Genomic DNA, 17,444 nt, shown 5'->3' with positions numbered 1-17,444 from the left:
GAACTGTGGAAGTTGAATGCGAAAATATTGGCGTTTTTTTGTTTAAGAATGTTACCAAAGTTTTCTTATGGCAAAAGTTTTAAGATAAATTTTAACTGAATTTAAATCACTGAGGCTTTTGCATTACTTTGAAAGTTTGTTAAGGAATTCCAGATGGATTTTCAGAAATCAACAACCGTACTATAGGAATAACAGAATTTTTCAAAACTACCACAATTTATCATTTTATCTTTAATTTGTTGTTGCTTTTTGGAGTATGGAAACATATATGTGATTATGACAGGGAAACAACAAAATGTTAAAGCATGTTCCTTTCTTGATTTCAGGATTCCCCAGAATTGTGCAAGAAATTCTTTAGAAGTTCCGCCCTAGAATTGCTCATGAATTCTATTCCAGAATATAGAAATTATTTCATAAGAAATGTTTTGAGGAAGATCTTTATTCTTAATATCTTTTTGATTATCTTAATTAATAACTCCTCCCTTACCAGCAATTGAGCTTAATGTTTCTCTACAAATTCCATAACCGCTTTGTTATGTTTTTCAACAAATTTCTGCTGAAGAATAGAATCATCCCCATATTTTAATTCTAATCTTCAGAGGAAATTTTATTAAACATATAAGCGCAATTTGTGATGTATTTTGGAAATAATTTTGAGTGACTTTCGTTTAGCTTCGTCAAAAAAATATATTGGTTTTGGGAAAAGTATTTGAAGGAATTCACTGAGAATTTCTAGCAGAGCATTCAGCCATATATCTCAGTATAAAATTTGACAAATCAATGAATTTTTGGAGGATACGCGAGGGAAAACTTTGAACTTTTTAATTATTTTTTTTTGGTTTGGTAACTTATTTTGGAATCAATTTGTGGATAAACAGTAGGCATAGAAGAAATAGTTATCCTCTAATAGGAATTCACTTTAAAAGTATGAACAAATCTTAAAATATTATTTGACTAATCTCCAAGAAACATAAAACAAAAATTCTGAAGTTTGCTCCTCGATATTCCTTGAGAAATTGGGTTATACTAAAACTCATCATAGAATCTTAAATGTGGTATAAAAAAAATGTTTGCTTGAAAACTGTAAAAATAAGTCCAACATTTTTTTGGAATTTCTTAAGAATTTACAGCATCATAAGTTATTTTTCAAAAATGTAGTTAAGAGTTTAACCAATGATTTGCTGAATAATGCTGAACCATTAAAAAAAATAAAGCAAAATGCAAAAAATAATTCATACAGTTTTGGAAACTAGGTTAAATTTCTGCCATTCATTTGAAGAAAATTTAGTCAGTATGAAATTTCTTGAAAAAATCTATGAATCAAAACTTTTTTTCGCTAAAAATTCCCGCTTTCTGTTGTCTACAAAATTTTTTCAGTACACACTTAAATTATTTTACCGAAATCCGTGAATTTCACCGTAAGTTCGGTAAAATAAAACACCGTATATCCGTCGAAATTCAACGGATTCCGGTGAAATTTTACCGAAACCTGTAAAAATTGTCCGTCCTCCGTTAATTTATTTCACCGAACTTTTCAGCTGTTGAGATTACGGTGAAATTTACAGATTCTTGTTAAATAATTTAAGTGTATAGTAAAATCTATTTTCCAATTATTTTGTCGGACACTTCACGAGTTGTAGTTAATGTATGGATTTATGTAGTGAATCCTTACTAGAAAAATCATCATCACCGGACACCTCGAGTAGAGCATCCTCCAGTAACATGGGAAATCATAATGCTGTGAATGCTGCCTTATGCTAAAACATTTAAAACAGCATTGAGATGTCGAAAAATTGCATAGACGATTGTCGCGCGATTTACCGACGTTAGAACCGCTACGCTGATAATGTGTACGACAAGCGAGGTGTTTCCACTATTGCTGTACAAAATAAAAGAACGCTACTACTGAAGAGTTTTTCTTTTGTCAATAATAAGAGTTGCGGAAACAGATTCAGAAGATTGTTTTTGCTTAGAATGACGTCAATTCCTATTTTTGCATTATCATACAAAATTCTGGGGGAGGGGGGCTATAAGGCTCAGGAGGGTGCCTGCCCCCCTGTTCCTACGCCAATGTTAACCTTTGAAGATATTAATAAAAAAAAACAATCGCCTGATAGATTCCTTAGTATTTTGTTAATTCGCTCAATGATCCATAATCTCAAATATATTTGTAAAATCCAACAATTTTGGGGGCATCTTTCTAGGAAATTAATTGATCAGACAGTTTTCCTAGTGTTCCGTTTTTTTTAATTCTTGCAGGTAAACTACCATTTATTATCCTATGCGTTACTCTACGAATTCAATCTTTGACTCCTCTAGAACTTATGGAGCAGGTGACAATTATGCGTATAGGGCCAATTTAGTGGATTAGGCCGTTTGATGGAAAGGGTTCTTCTTCTTATTCTTCTTGGCATTAGAGCCTGCTTGTCAGCTTAGTGTTCAATGAGCTCTTCTACAGTTACTAACTGAGAGCTCTCTATGTCAAAGTTGCCATTTTCGCATCGTATATCGTGTGGCAGGTACGATAAAAATGTATGCCCAGGGAAGTCAATCATTTCCGTTAAGGTACAGTGGGGGAAGTGTATCAGTGGGGTAAGTGGATCATTTGTCCATATTGAGCATAAATACTTGAATATGTTGAATGTTTTCGCACCATTGCTTCGTTTTAGGCTATGTTCTTACGTCCACACTGATACTAATGCAAAACTTGTACTAAACGTACACTAACACAAGCAAACTTGTTGGCTGCAAAAATCAATTAATTTCAAAATTGTTTTCCATCAATCAACAATCCATTGTATCTCTGCCTTAAATCAAATTCTACTAGTTTTTTCAACGCATAGTGAACATTCCAGTTCTAATTGAATGAATCACAATGGAAAATATGTGATTTTTATAAATAAATACAGATATATTGGACATGGTACACTTACCCCCACTTTTTAATGGGGTGGGGTAAGTGGATCAAGTGTTATTATCATTTATTGGCAGACTGCTTAAGACAATTTGAGTAAGTTTGAATACTCGCAAATATTGTTTTGTTTTTACTTTTTCTCATAACTAGCTTAAATTTCTTCTTTCTGATATAAGAAATTATACAAGAATGAATATTGCGAAATTCAAACAAAACTTTCCTTGGTTTATTAAAGCTGAGTTGCAAAATAGCAAAATATACAAATTTTCCAATTGAAAATATATTATCGTACCTTATTTGACCATATAAATTGTTCTAGACAGATGTTACAAATACATTCATAAATGGAATAAGAAGATTTCAGTTTGTTAAACGAAAATAAATGTAACTAATATTTTTTAACTTCGAGATATTTTTTCTAAAACATCGTTAGGAATAATCGTACAATACTTTAGTATAATTTATGTGATCATATTGAAGATTTTTCCCCAAATAATTCTAGCTACAATATGTTGTTTTGTTTGAATTAGTGTGAACTAATGTATTCATATTTTTAATAATATTTTGATATAATGAAGACACTTTTTAATTTTTAAAGTATCCAAACATAGCATAACTATCACTAATAACAAGAACGAGAGCAATATCATTCTTAGTATACATAATTATACCATATATATTTTGAGAATTGATTTTTTTAGAGGTGATCCACTTACCCCACCATGGTGGGGCAAGTGGATCATTTGGTGCAAATTTTCAAGTCCCTCATACTCAATACATAAAATTCAGAAAAATCTAAATAAATGACGATTTGAAGTATATCAGTCCCTCATTTGTTATCCACAGAAAAAATATTGAATTACATTATTCACGTAAGCTGTACATAGTAATGAAGTTGACTATTGATTTTCCTGTATCCACTTACCCCACGGTACCTTACTAAAAAATCCTGGACCGACCGGGAATCGAACCCAGACACCTTCAGCTCACGGCTAAGGAATGCCGAAATGGTCATTGGGCCGAAATTCATTTTTTACGTTATGAGGTGAAAAATAAAAGCAAGTGTTTCAAATGGCTTAATCATTTATCAGTGTTTTTTTTGCTTTTTTCAAATAAAGACTGATCTTTCCAGTTATATTTCCAAGCGGATAATGTGGGCTTCAAGGTAATGCAGATAACCTTGTCGAAACTTCTCACAACCCATTCGGTCTGCAAATCCATTCGGCCTTAAGACCCATTATACCTATCAACTGTTTTCAGCGCAATGACCCTTTTGGTCTAGTGATCCTTTCGGCCTAACAACTTTTACAGCCTAACGGCATTCAACCTAACGGCATTCGAGCATTCCTATGCAAATCATAAAAGATGTCTAGAGGGATTCTGTATTAGTTCTTGAGAAAATGTTAAATCTTCAAGGAGTTTCCTTGATTCAATGCTTGAACTAATTTCATAATCAGTTTCCAAAATATATATCAAAACTATTACTCGTAGGGCTTTCAGGATAAATTTCCCGAAGAATCTACGAGACTATCTAAGATTCATTTAAGATATTTCTACGAATTTGTATGAGCTTTAACAGTTTTTCGAAGGCGTTCTTATAGATACATATTGAGAAGATCTTTGCTGAAATACTGAAGAAATGTGGACGATCGCCAAGATATTTTTGAATTTCTGATACAGCTGCAGTTGTTAATTCTGGAATATTCCCAGAAGGTGTTCTTGGAAGAGTTCCTTGAGAAAACTCTGAAACAATTTTTTACGGTTTTCTCCCCGGTACTTCTGGACATTTTTTTAGAAATTGGTAGAATTCAGAAAATTATTTATTATAGATTCCAGAACATTAACAAATTTATAAAATAATGAACTCGTGACAAAAAACTTAAAACGAGTTCGAAACAAAAAAAAAAAGGAAACGAGTTTTATTCAATTTCAACATTTTCCTGGTTTTTCCCTTTCGATAATTTCTACTTTCAATAAATGCATTTTTGTATGCTGACACGATTATTAATCTAAATATCTTTCTTTTTCTCTACTTACAGGTACATACATTGGCATTGTCTAAGAGGCACAATTTGGATTGGTACAAATTCATGAGCATTCAAAATAGGGGGTTTCACCAAATGATCGGTTCTATAGGATTGTATATTTTCTAATAATAAATTTAATTTTATGATATATCATTGTTTACTCCATCAGCGGTGGGATACTCAGACAACCAAAAGTTGGTTAACAACATATTACATATCATTTGTTGTAACAATTCAGAATATTTACAGATGAGTTGATTTCATCTGCCTATAAGAGAGAGAGAAAAAAGTTTTCAATTTATTTAACCTTTCTTAACCCGTTCACGCCCAAGGTATCTCACAATTGGAATTCAGCTCTGTTTTTGTAATTCATAGTCGTATTCCTATAAATTAAACCTTATTTCACCAAAAAAATTCAAGTATATGGTGGGGATCCAAAAAAATTCTTGAAAGTGTGTCGTCCATATCTAGTTGTTCTATGAGTTTATTTTCGAGATTAATCAAATATATTTTCATGCTCTTCGACCCATTACAATGCAAACAAGTTGAAAAAAACTGCAGGTGAGGGGTAATTCATAAATTACGTCACGTACAGAAGAGGAAGGAGGGGGTTACAAGAAAACGTGACTGCCCATACAAATATTGAAATCCATACAAAAAGTGTGATATAGAGGAAAATTAAAGAGGATGAATATGGCAAAACTCTGCGTGACGTAATTTATGGACGTACCCTGATAAATAAATTGCAACATAAAGAATGAAAATTTCAGAGGCGAAAGATGCATGCCAGAACTAAATCATTTAGTGACTTCAATTCAATTTTCTGCTCTACCACGTAAGTAAGATACAGGCATACATACATTTCCATACATGTACATGTACACCCTTTAAACCAAAAACAAAATGAAATCTTACGTCATATATTTTGATTATAAAAAAAAAACCTACAGATGTTTCAGAATAGTCTTCAACAAGATTTTATAAAACTTGCCAGCTGATAATGAAAACATAACTATCAAAATATTTTTTCTGGGTTAGGTTATTTGTATACAATGTGGCTCGTATCTGACAGCGATCGAAATATATATATATTTGGCAATATCAGAATTTCGTTAGTGTTAATCAAAAGTTAGTCCTTCAACTCGTTCCAATGACAGTCAAATATTGGACTCCAACTATTACATGCTTTACAGACGTGAATATTTGAAGTCAACATTATTCGTCTATAACGTTTAAGTTAATGCATCACTGATGCATATGGTCTAATCCACCGATAGAACCGAATCCACGCGGTCCAAGATTTTTGACACTAGAGCAGGCCAGAATATCTGGGGAGCATACGGAAGCGTGCCCGCTCAAATGTCACAATTCTTGGACCGAGTGAGTTCAGCAAGGGAGGCTCTTTACTGCTACCTCAACGTGTCGCTGGTTCTAAAAAGTAAACAATTTTCTCGAAAACATTAATTTTGTGAACATAGTAGAATTTTTTGATTAAATTCTGTTTTCCTATTCTGAATTCGGATTAAAAAATAAAAAAAAACTGCTTGCAAACAATAATTTTCGAGCGCATTTATTACCTACAATTTTGCGAATAATAATTTTTACTTTTCCACGTTAAGCCATAAAACTGATTCTGGACTAAGGTTGGCGGCTATTTAATTTTACTCCCATTTGACAGCCGTCCTTCACCCTTGTAGTTCAGTTCATGGATGGATAAGTCAATTTGTCGTTTTTTTCGTTCTTCAGTCCCTTCAAAAGATCATCTTCTTCATTCGACAGCTAGAAAACATGTGTTTCATTTTTTAGCCTTCAATAAATGGTATCAAGGTTCATCTAAAAATGTAAGGAGCATTGCATCCGAAATAAGCGATTGTTGCTCGAATCGATAGTAAGTATCTATTGTTTTGATCAAGGCAGACCAATTTCATTATCACTGGATTGAGATATAAGCTAATAATATGTTTGTATACTAGCACCACCTTGGGAGGATTTTCCAAACTACAATGTTTCTGGGCGAATAGATCCCATTTAGTTGAACACTTTTGTCGAAGACACCAATTTCGAATCTCATCGCTGGACTGAGATATAAAAAAAATAAAATATTTGACCGCTAGCGCTACCTTGTGAGTGTTTTCCGAACTATTAGGTATTAGGCGAATAGGATTAATTTAGTTGTTCAACATTGTCCAAGACACAAACTTTGTATCTGATCACTTGACTGAGATATTAGCAAATAAAATCTTTGCCCACTAGCGCCATCTTGTGAGTGTTATAAGGTTTTATGTGACTAAGAATCATTAAGTTGTTCAACATTGTCGAAGACACCAATGTTGTATCTCATCACTGAACTGAGATATAAACAATTAAAATGTTCAATCGCTAGCGCCATTTTTTGAGTGTATTCCGAACTAAAAAGGTTTCAGGCAAATAGGTCTCATTTAGTTGTTCAACTTTGTCGAGTAAAACAATTTTGTATCTAATAACTGGATTAAGATACAAGCAAATAAAATCTCTGCTTACTAGCGCCATCTAGTGAATGTTTCCGAACTTAAAAGTTTTCGGGTGACTAGATCTCATTCCGTTAAACACATTTGTCGAAGACACCAATGTTGTATCTCATCATTGAGCTGAGATATAAACAATCAAAATGTTCGACCAATAGCGCCATATTTTGAGTGTTTTCCGAACTAATAAAGTTTTATGCGAATAGGTTTCATTTAGTTGATCACCAATCATCGAATACACCATTTTTGTATCTCATAACTGGACTAAGATATAAGCAAATAAAGTTTTGGCTCACTAGCGTCATCTTGGGAGTGTTTTCCGAATTTGTAAGGTTCTATGCGAATAGGTATTATTTAGATGTTCAACTTTGTCGAATACACCATTTTTGTATCTCATCGCTAGTCTGAGATATAAACGAAGCAAATATTTGTACGCTGGAAAGTTGTTCCATTTGTTGCTTCTATATGCGACATTTGGGGGCGTCTGTGCGCCACCTGGTGTGTTAATTCTGAATTAAAATAGTTACCAAGTAAAAGTCAGCAGTCCTGTGATCAACTTTGCAGAAGACAGTTTTCTATTTATAGGACGCTGGGCGTTCGGGGCTTCTGTCCTATTTTTAGGACGCTGGGCGGATATGGGTTAAGTTATGACGCGGATGCTTTAAATGAATGTAATTTAAAGCGTAGCATTAAAAACGCCATTTTGGAGGAAGTTGCAAGAGTTTATTTGAAAGTTACTGAATACATCATGATAAACTTGACTTCAATGCTGTTTGCAGGGAACATTTAGAGCAAATCTCTTCGTTTCAATCATGTTAAACGTCAAACGCGAGGTAAAATGCAAGTTTAATGGAATGGTACATCTCTGGAACCATATTTGGAAAGCATCTCGTTGAAAGATGTTTCGCGTGCTTCTTGGGTATGTTTATCATTAGAACTATACGGTTCAACCTTTACATTGACCCGCCTAAAACTGATTCTAATTATAGCCAAACAAATATGACGCTTTAATGTTCAAAAAAACACAATAAGAACAAATCAGTGAACTTTTTTTTTTGGTAAAATTGTATTTTTTAGTTCTTTTTAAATTTTTCATTATAAACATAATTATAGACTCCTTGAAATAGATCCAATAAGGACCGAAACGTCGGATGAAGAAGAAATATAGTTGTTTTTGATCCCAGAAGACTGAAAACCCAACATCATAAGCAAAAATTTGGCTTCAACGCCCTCAATGTGAATTTGAAAGTTGAAATTTTATCTAACTGAGCCCACGATACTAAACTTCATCTGATCAATTTATTGGAACCCCTCTCATCGTGACAACATGTCTACTTGAAGGATTCAAATGAAGTGCTTTTGAAAAAATATCCAAGCTTTTTTGCAATCGACTACAGATGACACGCAGATTTCGTCCTTTGGCGGAGAGGCCTGTGTCATCCGCAATCAAGGATTTTAGACATCCCAGAGGTAACTCAGGTAAGTCAGATGTGAATATATTGTATAATATTGGTCCCAAAATGCTGCCTTGAGAAACACCAGCTCTTACATGAAGTCTTTCAGACCTGGAGTTCTGATAATTAACCTGAAGTGTACGATTTGACAGATAACTTTGAATTATTCTAACAATGTATGTTGGAAAATGAAAGTTTTTTAATTTTATAATCAAGCCTTCATGCCAAACACTGTCGAATGCTTTTTCTATGTTTATAAGAGCAAGACCAGTAGAATACCCTTCAGATTTGTTGGAACGAATCAAATTTGTTACACGTAAAAGTTGATGAGTGGTCGAAGGTCCATTTCGGAATTCGAAGTGTTCAAATGCAAAAACTGAATTTTCATTAATGTGGACCATTATTCTGTTCAAAATGATCTTTGCAAAACGTTTACTGATGGAGGAAAGCAATCTGATTGGACGATAGCTATAAGCTTCTGCAGGATTTTTGTCTGGTTTCAAAATTGGTACAACCTTAGCATTTTTTCATTTGTCAGGAAATATGCCAACTGAAAACATTTGTTAAATATAACAACTAAGAATGATAAGCTACTTTCTGGAAGTTTCGTGATGAGGATGGTTTGTTTTAAGTTCAATTAACAGATTTAATCTCTTATGCTGCATGTCGTTAGACGGGATATTTAATATCCCAAAAGCCTTCGAGAGTTAACATTTTTCTATGTGGTTCTAGGACAGCGCAGCGTTGGCTGTAATACTACAAAAAATATATAAAAAATATTTTGCTGTTGTGGATAATTCACGTTGTTTTTAAGTAGATGAAAAAACCGAATTTAGTACTATGCCATTTAACTCTAGTGGAATTAAATGGTATAGTACTAAATTCGTTTTTTTCATCTACTTATAGGTATTCTACTAAACAGCTCGAAGATTTATTATCATCATGACGTTGATTTTGTTTATTTATAGTTTCATTCATTCTTTTCCTTGTAATCCACGTGCATTTCTTTACTTATATGCATTTGGACTGATTGCATGCTCACTAACGTAACCATTTAGCTAAGAAATTCGAAACCATGTCATCTGCATCATATACGATTCGGGAATCCCCGTCACTACCACCAGCGAACCCATAAGTACTTATCGTCATGAGTTTTTATTGCATACAGTAAGTTACCAGCCAAACAGTGCTACATCCCGAGCATGTGGAAAAAGCTGACCAAGATCATTATTTGCTGTTCTAAAGTAATTACTGACGATCATTATCAGCTATTGGTTTGTTGGAGATAAGAGATAAAGGATTAAAAATAATATCAAAAATTAGTATGAAGAAGTATTGAACCATATCTTGTTAAAGTATATAAAATCAAAACAATATCTGGCAAGTTTATTGATTGACCAACAAATTAATATCAAAACATGATCTGACAGATTGCGAAAAATAAAACAATTTTAAAAGCCGGCAACCGGGATCGATCCCTTGACCTTCAGATCCATAAACAGAGATTCCAATAATTCGACTATGCCTTTTAGATGTTGAATTAAGGAAATAAGAGCAATGCTGTTTAATGTATTTTGTTTCATGTCAAAAAACTAATTTTGATCTTGTTTATTTATTTCCAAATGTTGAGCTATAGCGCAGAGATTCATTATAAAATTTTTGAATATCTTTTGAACATCAAATTGAGATATGCGATCATAATTTGTTCGTTTCGAGAAGTGATTTTGATTTTTCCGTCTGCCCGGGATGTGTCGTCTCTGCTGTTCATACAAATGATTTTCTTTGATAACCAAACAGGTTTGAGAACGGAATCCTCAGCATCTTAGTTGTACTGTATTGCAACGTAATTATTCAGTCATTTCTGAACATTAGATCTGAGAACATGCAATTAGTCCACGTTCTTGTCGTTTTGCTTTCCGTTGTAGCTCACGCAAAGAAATTTTTCATTCCGAATCTTAAGGTAAATGCTTCTTCTTCACAATGTCACAGCTAAAACATTGTTTAAATTTTTTGAACATCTCCCCATAGGCCAACTGGCACAAGGCGCATGAATTTTGCATTTCTTTGGATATGAACATGGTGTCGGTTGAGTCCCCGAAGGATCACGACGAATTGGTTCAATTTGTCCGGAAAACGGACAAATTTTCCAATGCAACGCGATTTTGGCTGGGGGCGAGTGATTTGGCTGAGGAAGGTGTTTATACGTGGGTGTCGAGTAGCAGACTGATGACGTTTACCAACTGGGCCGAGAATGAGCCGAGTAGCACAGAAGCCGAGAACTGTGTGGAAATGATTCACAATACGTATGTCAACAGGATTTGGACCTGGAATGACATTGACTGTCGGGGGTTTAAGGCGTATATTGTTTGTGAAGAGCGGCAAAGTATTGCACAGTTTAGATAGGTTATGTGGTGTACTAAATGTATTGTAGTGTGAGTTATTGAAAAAATGGTCATTTTTATAGCAAAATCTAATATCACTTTCATTTGATTATTCGACCAGAAGCTCCTCCATGAATCCCAGTAGGGGTTATACATCAGTTCAAGATTTACACAAGTCAACTCTTTAGCATGTCAAGCAGGAATTCATTCAAAAAAAAAAAAAAAAACCATGAGGGATTCTAACAATCAGGAATATATTTTGGTAATTTTACCAGGGATTTCCTCTCGGAATGCCAATAAGTATCTTTATTCTTTGTGTATTGCAGCAGAGATTCCTCTAGAGATTCCACCAGAGACTGCTCCAGAAATATCACCAGGAATACACTAGGAGTTCCATCAGGGGTTTGACTAAGGAATTGATATCTTCAACAGTCACATCAACGATACCTTAAACCGAGATTTGTTTAGGCATTCCACCAAACATTTCTTCAAGAACACCTTCGAAAATCCCCCGAAAATTTTACATAAGATTCATTCAAGAATTCCTACAGGCATACCTCAAATAAATGGTGGAATACCATGATTTCTTTCTAACAGAAATTCCTCCAGAAATTCCACCAGGAATTGCTCCAGGAAATCATCCTGTACAGTCACCAGAAATTCAACTAGAAGCTCCATCAGGGATTTTACTACAAATACCACCAGGTATTCTACTAGGATTGAACCAGGGATGTCTCTAAATGTTCCATTAGTGATCCTCCCAGAAATTCCACCATGGATTCTCCGAACATAACCACCAGTAAACTCTTTCGCATTTCAACCAAGGATTCCGTCAGAATTTCCATCAGGAGTTTTAACAGGAATTCAACCAGATTTATTTAACATTTTATCAGGGATCAGGGATTTCCTCTTAGAATGCCAATAAGGATCCTTAGGTATTCGACCATACATTACTCCAGGTAATCCATCAATGATTGCTTCAGGAACTTCACCTGATGTTTCACAAGGAAGCACACATCAAGGATTCCAAATCGAATTACAGCAAGGAGAACTCAAAAAACCCCATCAGTTATTATTCGAAACATTCCACCTCTAGTGATTCCTCCAGAAATTTCGTCATGAAGCCTTTGAGAAGTATCTCCATGTTTTCTCCAGAAGTTTTTCAAGCTACAGTAATAATCCGTTCATAATGAATGGTTTATTGCAGCTGTAAAATGAACTTGAATGCAATTCAGTGTCATTTTGACATTGCAGTAAACGGATGGTCACAGTATTTCTCTTATTATACACACAAATTTCTTCTCTGGATTTTTTAGGAGTGCATCCAAAAATTCACCTGAAAATTCCGGCAGGAATTTTTACTTCATGAATTGCTTCAATGATATATCTGGATATATCTCATAAGCATCTTCCAAAAAATTCCATCAGAGAGGGCTGCAAGTATACTTCTTGAGATTTTTCAAGGGGTTTCTCGGAGATTTATTTAAAGATATCTCTAGAAATTCGATCAGGGATTCCTTCCAAGATTCCTCTAGAAGTTTCTCCAACAATTCTGCAAGTAACTCTTCTAAGATTTCCTTTTGAGGCTCTTGCAATAGTTCCTCCGTAGATTTCTCCAGGAATTACCACATATTTATCCAGATATTTTTTTAAAATTACTTAAGGGATTCTTCCAGTTTGTGCTTCTGGGATACCTACAGGAAGCTTTCCAGATATCATTCTGTAAATTCCTCCAATCAAACACTAAATCTTTTATTCCTCCAGGAAGGTATTCAGAGTAGCCTTCAAAAATATCTCCTGAGATTCTGCTAAAATTTGCTAAATAAAATCTATCGGTATGTCTCCGGGATTCCATCCTACTCTATGATTTATTACAGAGGTTCTTGAAGAGATCACAGAAAGAAAAATCCATGTAAATTTCAGCGTAAAATCATGCACATGAAGGGAATGCTAGATTTGTCGCAAATTTACATGACACAGAACTATGCAGAAATGAACCTGGAAGCGATTTCAACCCAATAATCACGTGGTCTTCTTTCACAAAGCGCACCTCGTTCAGAAGTATTAAGGACTGTTCATTTAAGATAGTGGACACGTGTTTTTACAGTAAACTGTTTATTTTCGAATAAATTCATGAGTTTACCTAAAATACATGGAAATCAACGTAATTTCGATCAAATTCACATAAATTTGAACATTTACTGAGCATTGCTGGAGAATGCTCTTACTTTTCTTTTGATACCTCCCATAAAATTCTGCACAACTTTTTTCGAAACTTTTCGAACTGCTTTTTGAACTGCTGACCACATTTTCTTGAAAAATCGATGGAGCTTGCTTCTCTTCCATCCTTCTTAAGATACCGTTTGATTATTGCCCAATATGTTTCAATGAGGCGTAGTTCTGAGCAATTTGATGGATTCGATCATTTTTCTACAAATTCGACTTATTCCTTCTTGAGCATCTCCAAAGTAGCTGAAGCATAGTGAGCCGATGCTAGGTCTGGCAAAACAATGGAGGCATGGTATGCTTTCAGTAGATGGGCAGAAGCCATTTTTTAATGCATTCAGTTCTGTAATTTTCGCCGTTGATTGAACCCGTCGTGAAATATGTAGTACTTTCATACCGCAGGAGCAAATTGCTTGCCATACCAAATCATTTTTCCCAAATTTTTCTATTGGGATGTATCGTACGTCGTCAGGAATATCTGATTTGGCCACAGCGTTGAAAAAATTCAATTTGGACACTTCGCGAGTTAAGCCAAATCTCGGAACGGCAGTTTTTCTGTACACCATTTGTGCAGAAAAAAATTGAGAGTCGCCATGTCAATTCGACCCATCGTTTAGAATTTAGAATTTTTTTATGTCAACTTTTGTCTGCTGTCAAAATAAACACTTGAGATCACACTGAAACAAAATTTTATTTGTTTTTATGGAATTTTTACACCAAAATGCTAATATTTAGGTGTCCACTTTCTCAAATGAACAGTCCTTAGATGCCCATCCAAACACAACTCTTTCTCTTGTATATGAGATGCCTTGCCGAGAGCGAGTCCTCTCGTGGTGTAGGGGTAACGCGCCCTATCTAGTGAATAAGAAGTAAGCTAGTATATTATATTATCAATATGAGTCACTCTCATTTATTTCTGGTGACCCCCTTTTTGTGATTGCAGCGCAAACGTGGCAACTACTACACTCTAAACATCCTAGCTCATCAAAGTGACACTCCACATCATATCCAGCGTAACATATGAAAAGTACCAAGCTAAAATATGAATGAACTTCTGTAGAGTTTCAAAACAATTTGTTCACATACGATAGAAGACCATTCTTAATTATTAACAAAATTATTTGCTGGTACATCGTACAAATTTTGAAAAAGGGACAAAATAAAACAGTCTAACTAAGTGATTACTACGTTATTTATACACCATGCTTCATGAGAGTTTGTAAATAAGGGCGTCATTATCATCGACTCCTGTGCATTGATTTCACAGCGGAACAAATTTTCGTTTCAAGCACCAAAATACCTCTTTTTACTTGATTTGAGGTCGCTGAATCATTTTCGTTATCAAAAATGTCATAACACATCCGGTTTGGATATATTGACTGTTGAAACTGCATTAGATATCGAATTTAAACAACTTGCATGTGAGTTTTTCATCTTGTAGGCTGATTTATATAGCTTGTTTGTTGCATATATTCGTTTTTTGATTGATTTCGTTGCTAAAAATCTATTTTTTGATGATTTTGAAAGGTATTACTGCTAAGATTATGACAACCAATGGGAGTTATTCAAGAGTTATGTCCTAGTTGTCCTTTTTCCGTTTATGACTTTGGTTGTGCACGTTTTTTTACAGTATATTTTCAAATGTTTAGCTCGAACACCAGGAATCTAAAATCAAAACAATGAGAAATGTCACCGAGGTGACGTCAAACCAGTGTACACCATCGAATGGAATGGGTTACATGCATGCCCTGATTCGCTACTCGCCACACCGTAACGCACATGCGCTAGTGTCTATGTACGAAAAATCGCTAAAAGGTAACACGAAAAATATTTGTATGGCAAAATGCATCTAAATAATTCGTTTTCGAAAAAATATTTGGTACCGGTTGTGCGTGATGACGGTGGCTATCAGGCCTACCAAATATTTTTTCGATTAAAGCTTTCATTAACAAGATTTTTGAAGTTAGATGCCTTTCCTCATACAAAATAAAACGAGAAAACTCCTGCTGATCAACTGTGAACAAGAGCAAAGCAGGTAATCCATCGATCAAAGCATGGTTTAGTTACCTTTTTCGTCAACAGATGGTGCTGTTGGCAATGGTAAACAGGTCGCCAAATTCATGTAGGGGAAACTGGGGTAAAACCGACACCCTAAGGTTATTGATCAAATTAGTGTTCTTTCGCTTGTTAAATTAACCTCAAATCGTTGTAGAATCATACATTGATTATAAATCTATCAATCGATCGATGATAAATTAAGGTTATACACCCGATTCTGTTTTTGCACGGGGGATGCGTACCGTGCAAAAAAAGTTTTCAGTTCAAAATTTCAAAAACCGTGCAAAAAAAGTAACACCAATTCTCGACTTTTTTTGCACGGCCGTGTAAAAAAAATCCGTGCAAAAACAAAATCGGGAGTATAGTGATTTAAATCAAATGAGTGTTTCATCATTTTCAGGTGAAACAATTGAGAGTGCGGGTAAGATCGACAATCGGTGAAACCGACACATGCAGTTTGGGTAGAATTGACACGTTGTATATATCCACATTGAGAGGGATGTTAAAAAGCAAGCTTCAAACATGACTTTCGAGTTTTATGACCCCTCTCTCCAAGGTGTTGTGCACATATTACGTAAATTATGAAGGAAATAAAGAGATCAACTAAATATATGAGAAAATATAAAATGTTTCATTCTAAGATTATAATGTTTGGGTCAATACATATGATTTACTTGAGCTTATGGAGTTTACGAAGTTAAAGTTGAAGCGAATGATTGGTTGTGACAATAATTACAGTTTATTTTGACATATGGGTTATTGTTTTCAGATTTTAAAATCTGTCTGTTTTTGAATGTGAACCATAGTTTCAAATAGGCTTCAATCGACTTACAAGGTCTTTGAACTTTTTTAAACATAAATTGACGCTTATATTGAGCTGTTCGGTAATCCAATCCGCATGGTTATTAAATTAATTAACTCATTACGCGAGGTAAAGATGGACAAATTATGGGAGAAATTATGAAAAAAATCCACGTGCTCGGCTGGGACTTGAACCCAGGACTCTTGTATGCTAGACGAGCGTTTTACCAACTAAGCTACCGAGCCACTTGGTGACCCAATAACTGAGTTGGTTACAAGTTTAGAATTCAAATCCCATAGTTGGTAAAGCGCTCGTCTAGCATACAAGAGTCCTTGGTTCAAGTCCCAGCCGAGCACGTGGATTTTTTTCATGATTTCACCCATAATTTGTCCATCTTTACCACGCGTAATGAGTTAATTAATTTAATAACCATGCGGATTGGAATATTGAACAGCTCAATATAAGCGTCAATTTATATTAGAGTGTTACTGCCTCTCTGTAGTAGTCTTGTCGATCGTCGATCGTCACTTGAATGAGAACGACACGTTGATAGCCTTCCCACATCTTTACTCATCCAAAATACAGTTGTTGTGGAAGCGATATAGGTACGATAAATAAATAAATCAATAAAATATATAAATCTAAATAAATCGCACTCGCTCTTCCCGCATGAGATGGATGGATATGGGTTATGAAAGGGGTCCGCGTGATCTGTAGGGATTTGAATTCTAAACTTGTAACCAACTCAGTTATTGGGTCACCAAGTGGCTCGGTAGCTTAGTTGGTAAAGCGCTCGTCTAGCATACAAGAGTCCTGGGTTCTAGTCCCAGCCGAGCACGTGGATTTTTTTTATAATTTCACCCATAATTTGTCCATCTTTACCACGCGTCAGTGGCGCAACCAAGGGGGGGTTTTGGGGGTCAAAACCCCCCCCAGAGCCGAAAAATTATAAGGCTTGTTAAGAATATTTTCGAAATTCAACACTACACATCATACAATTACAAAGCAGTAACTTAATTTGATTCGTATTACCACTGGGAATGTAAGTGGTTCTCACAGTTATACTCTTCTAATTTGT

General features: G+C 34.8%; 2 protein-coding genes across 2 annotated transcripts in view; both read left to right on the top strand.

The window, feature by feature from the left end:
- LOC5575001 overlaps positions 1–17,444 on the top strand; it is a 276,186-nt gene that overhangs the window by 33,628 nt on the left and 225,114 nt on the right. The window lies entirely within an intron of this gene.
- Positions 10,743–11,368, top strand: LOC5575000 (perlucin-like protein). Its single transcript, XM_001655424.3, has 2 exons — positions 10,743–10,859; positions 10,928–11,368. The coding sequence occupies exons 1-2, from the start codon at positions 10,782–10,784 to the stop codon at positions 11,300–11,302; spliced, it is 453 nt and encodes a 150-aa protein (XP_001655474.2). The 5' UTR covers positions 10,743–10,781; the 3' UTR covers positions 11,303–11,368.

Source organism: Aedes aegypti, chromosome 1, assembly GCF_002204515.2.
Source record: "Aedes aegypti strain LVP_AGWG chromosome 1, AaegL5.0 Primary Assembly, whole genome shotgun sequence".
In the NCBI taxonomy this organism is placed as follows: Eukaryota; Metazoa; Arthropoda; class Insecta; order Diptera; family Culicidae; genus Aedes; species Aedes aegypti.
This window is presented reverse-complemented; position numbering and strand designations above follow the sequence as displayed.

Coding starts and splice junctions, on each gene's coding strand:
- LOC5575000 (XM_001655424.3), top strand. CDS start 10,782: ATGCAATTAGTCCACGTTCTTGTCGTTTTGCTTTCCGTTGTAGCTCAC. Junction 10,860..10,927: donor TTTTCATTCCGAATCTTAAG/GTAAATGCTTCT, acceptor ATCTCCCCATAG/GCCAACTGGCACAAGGCGCA.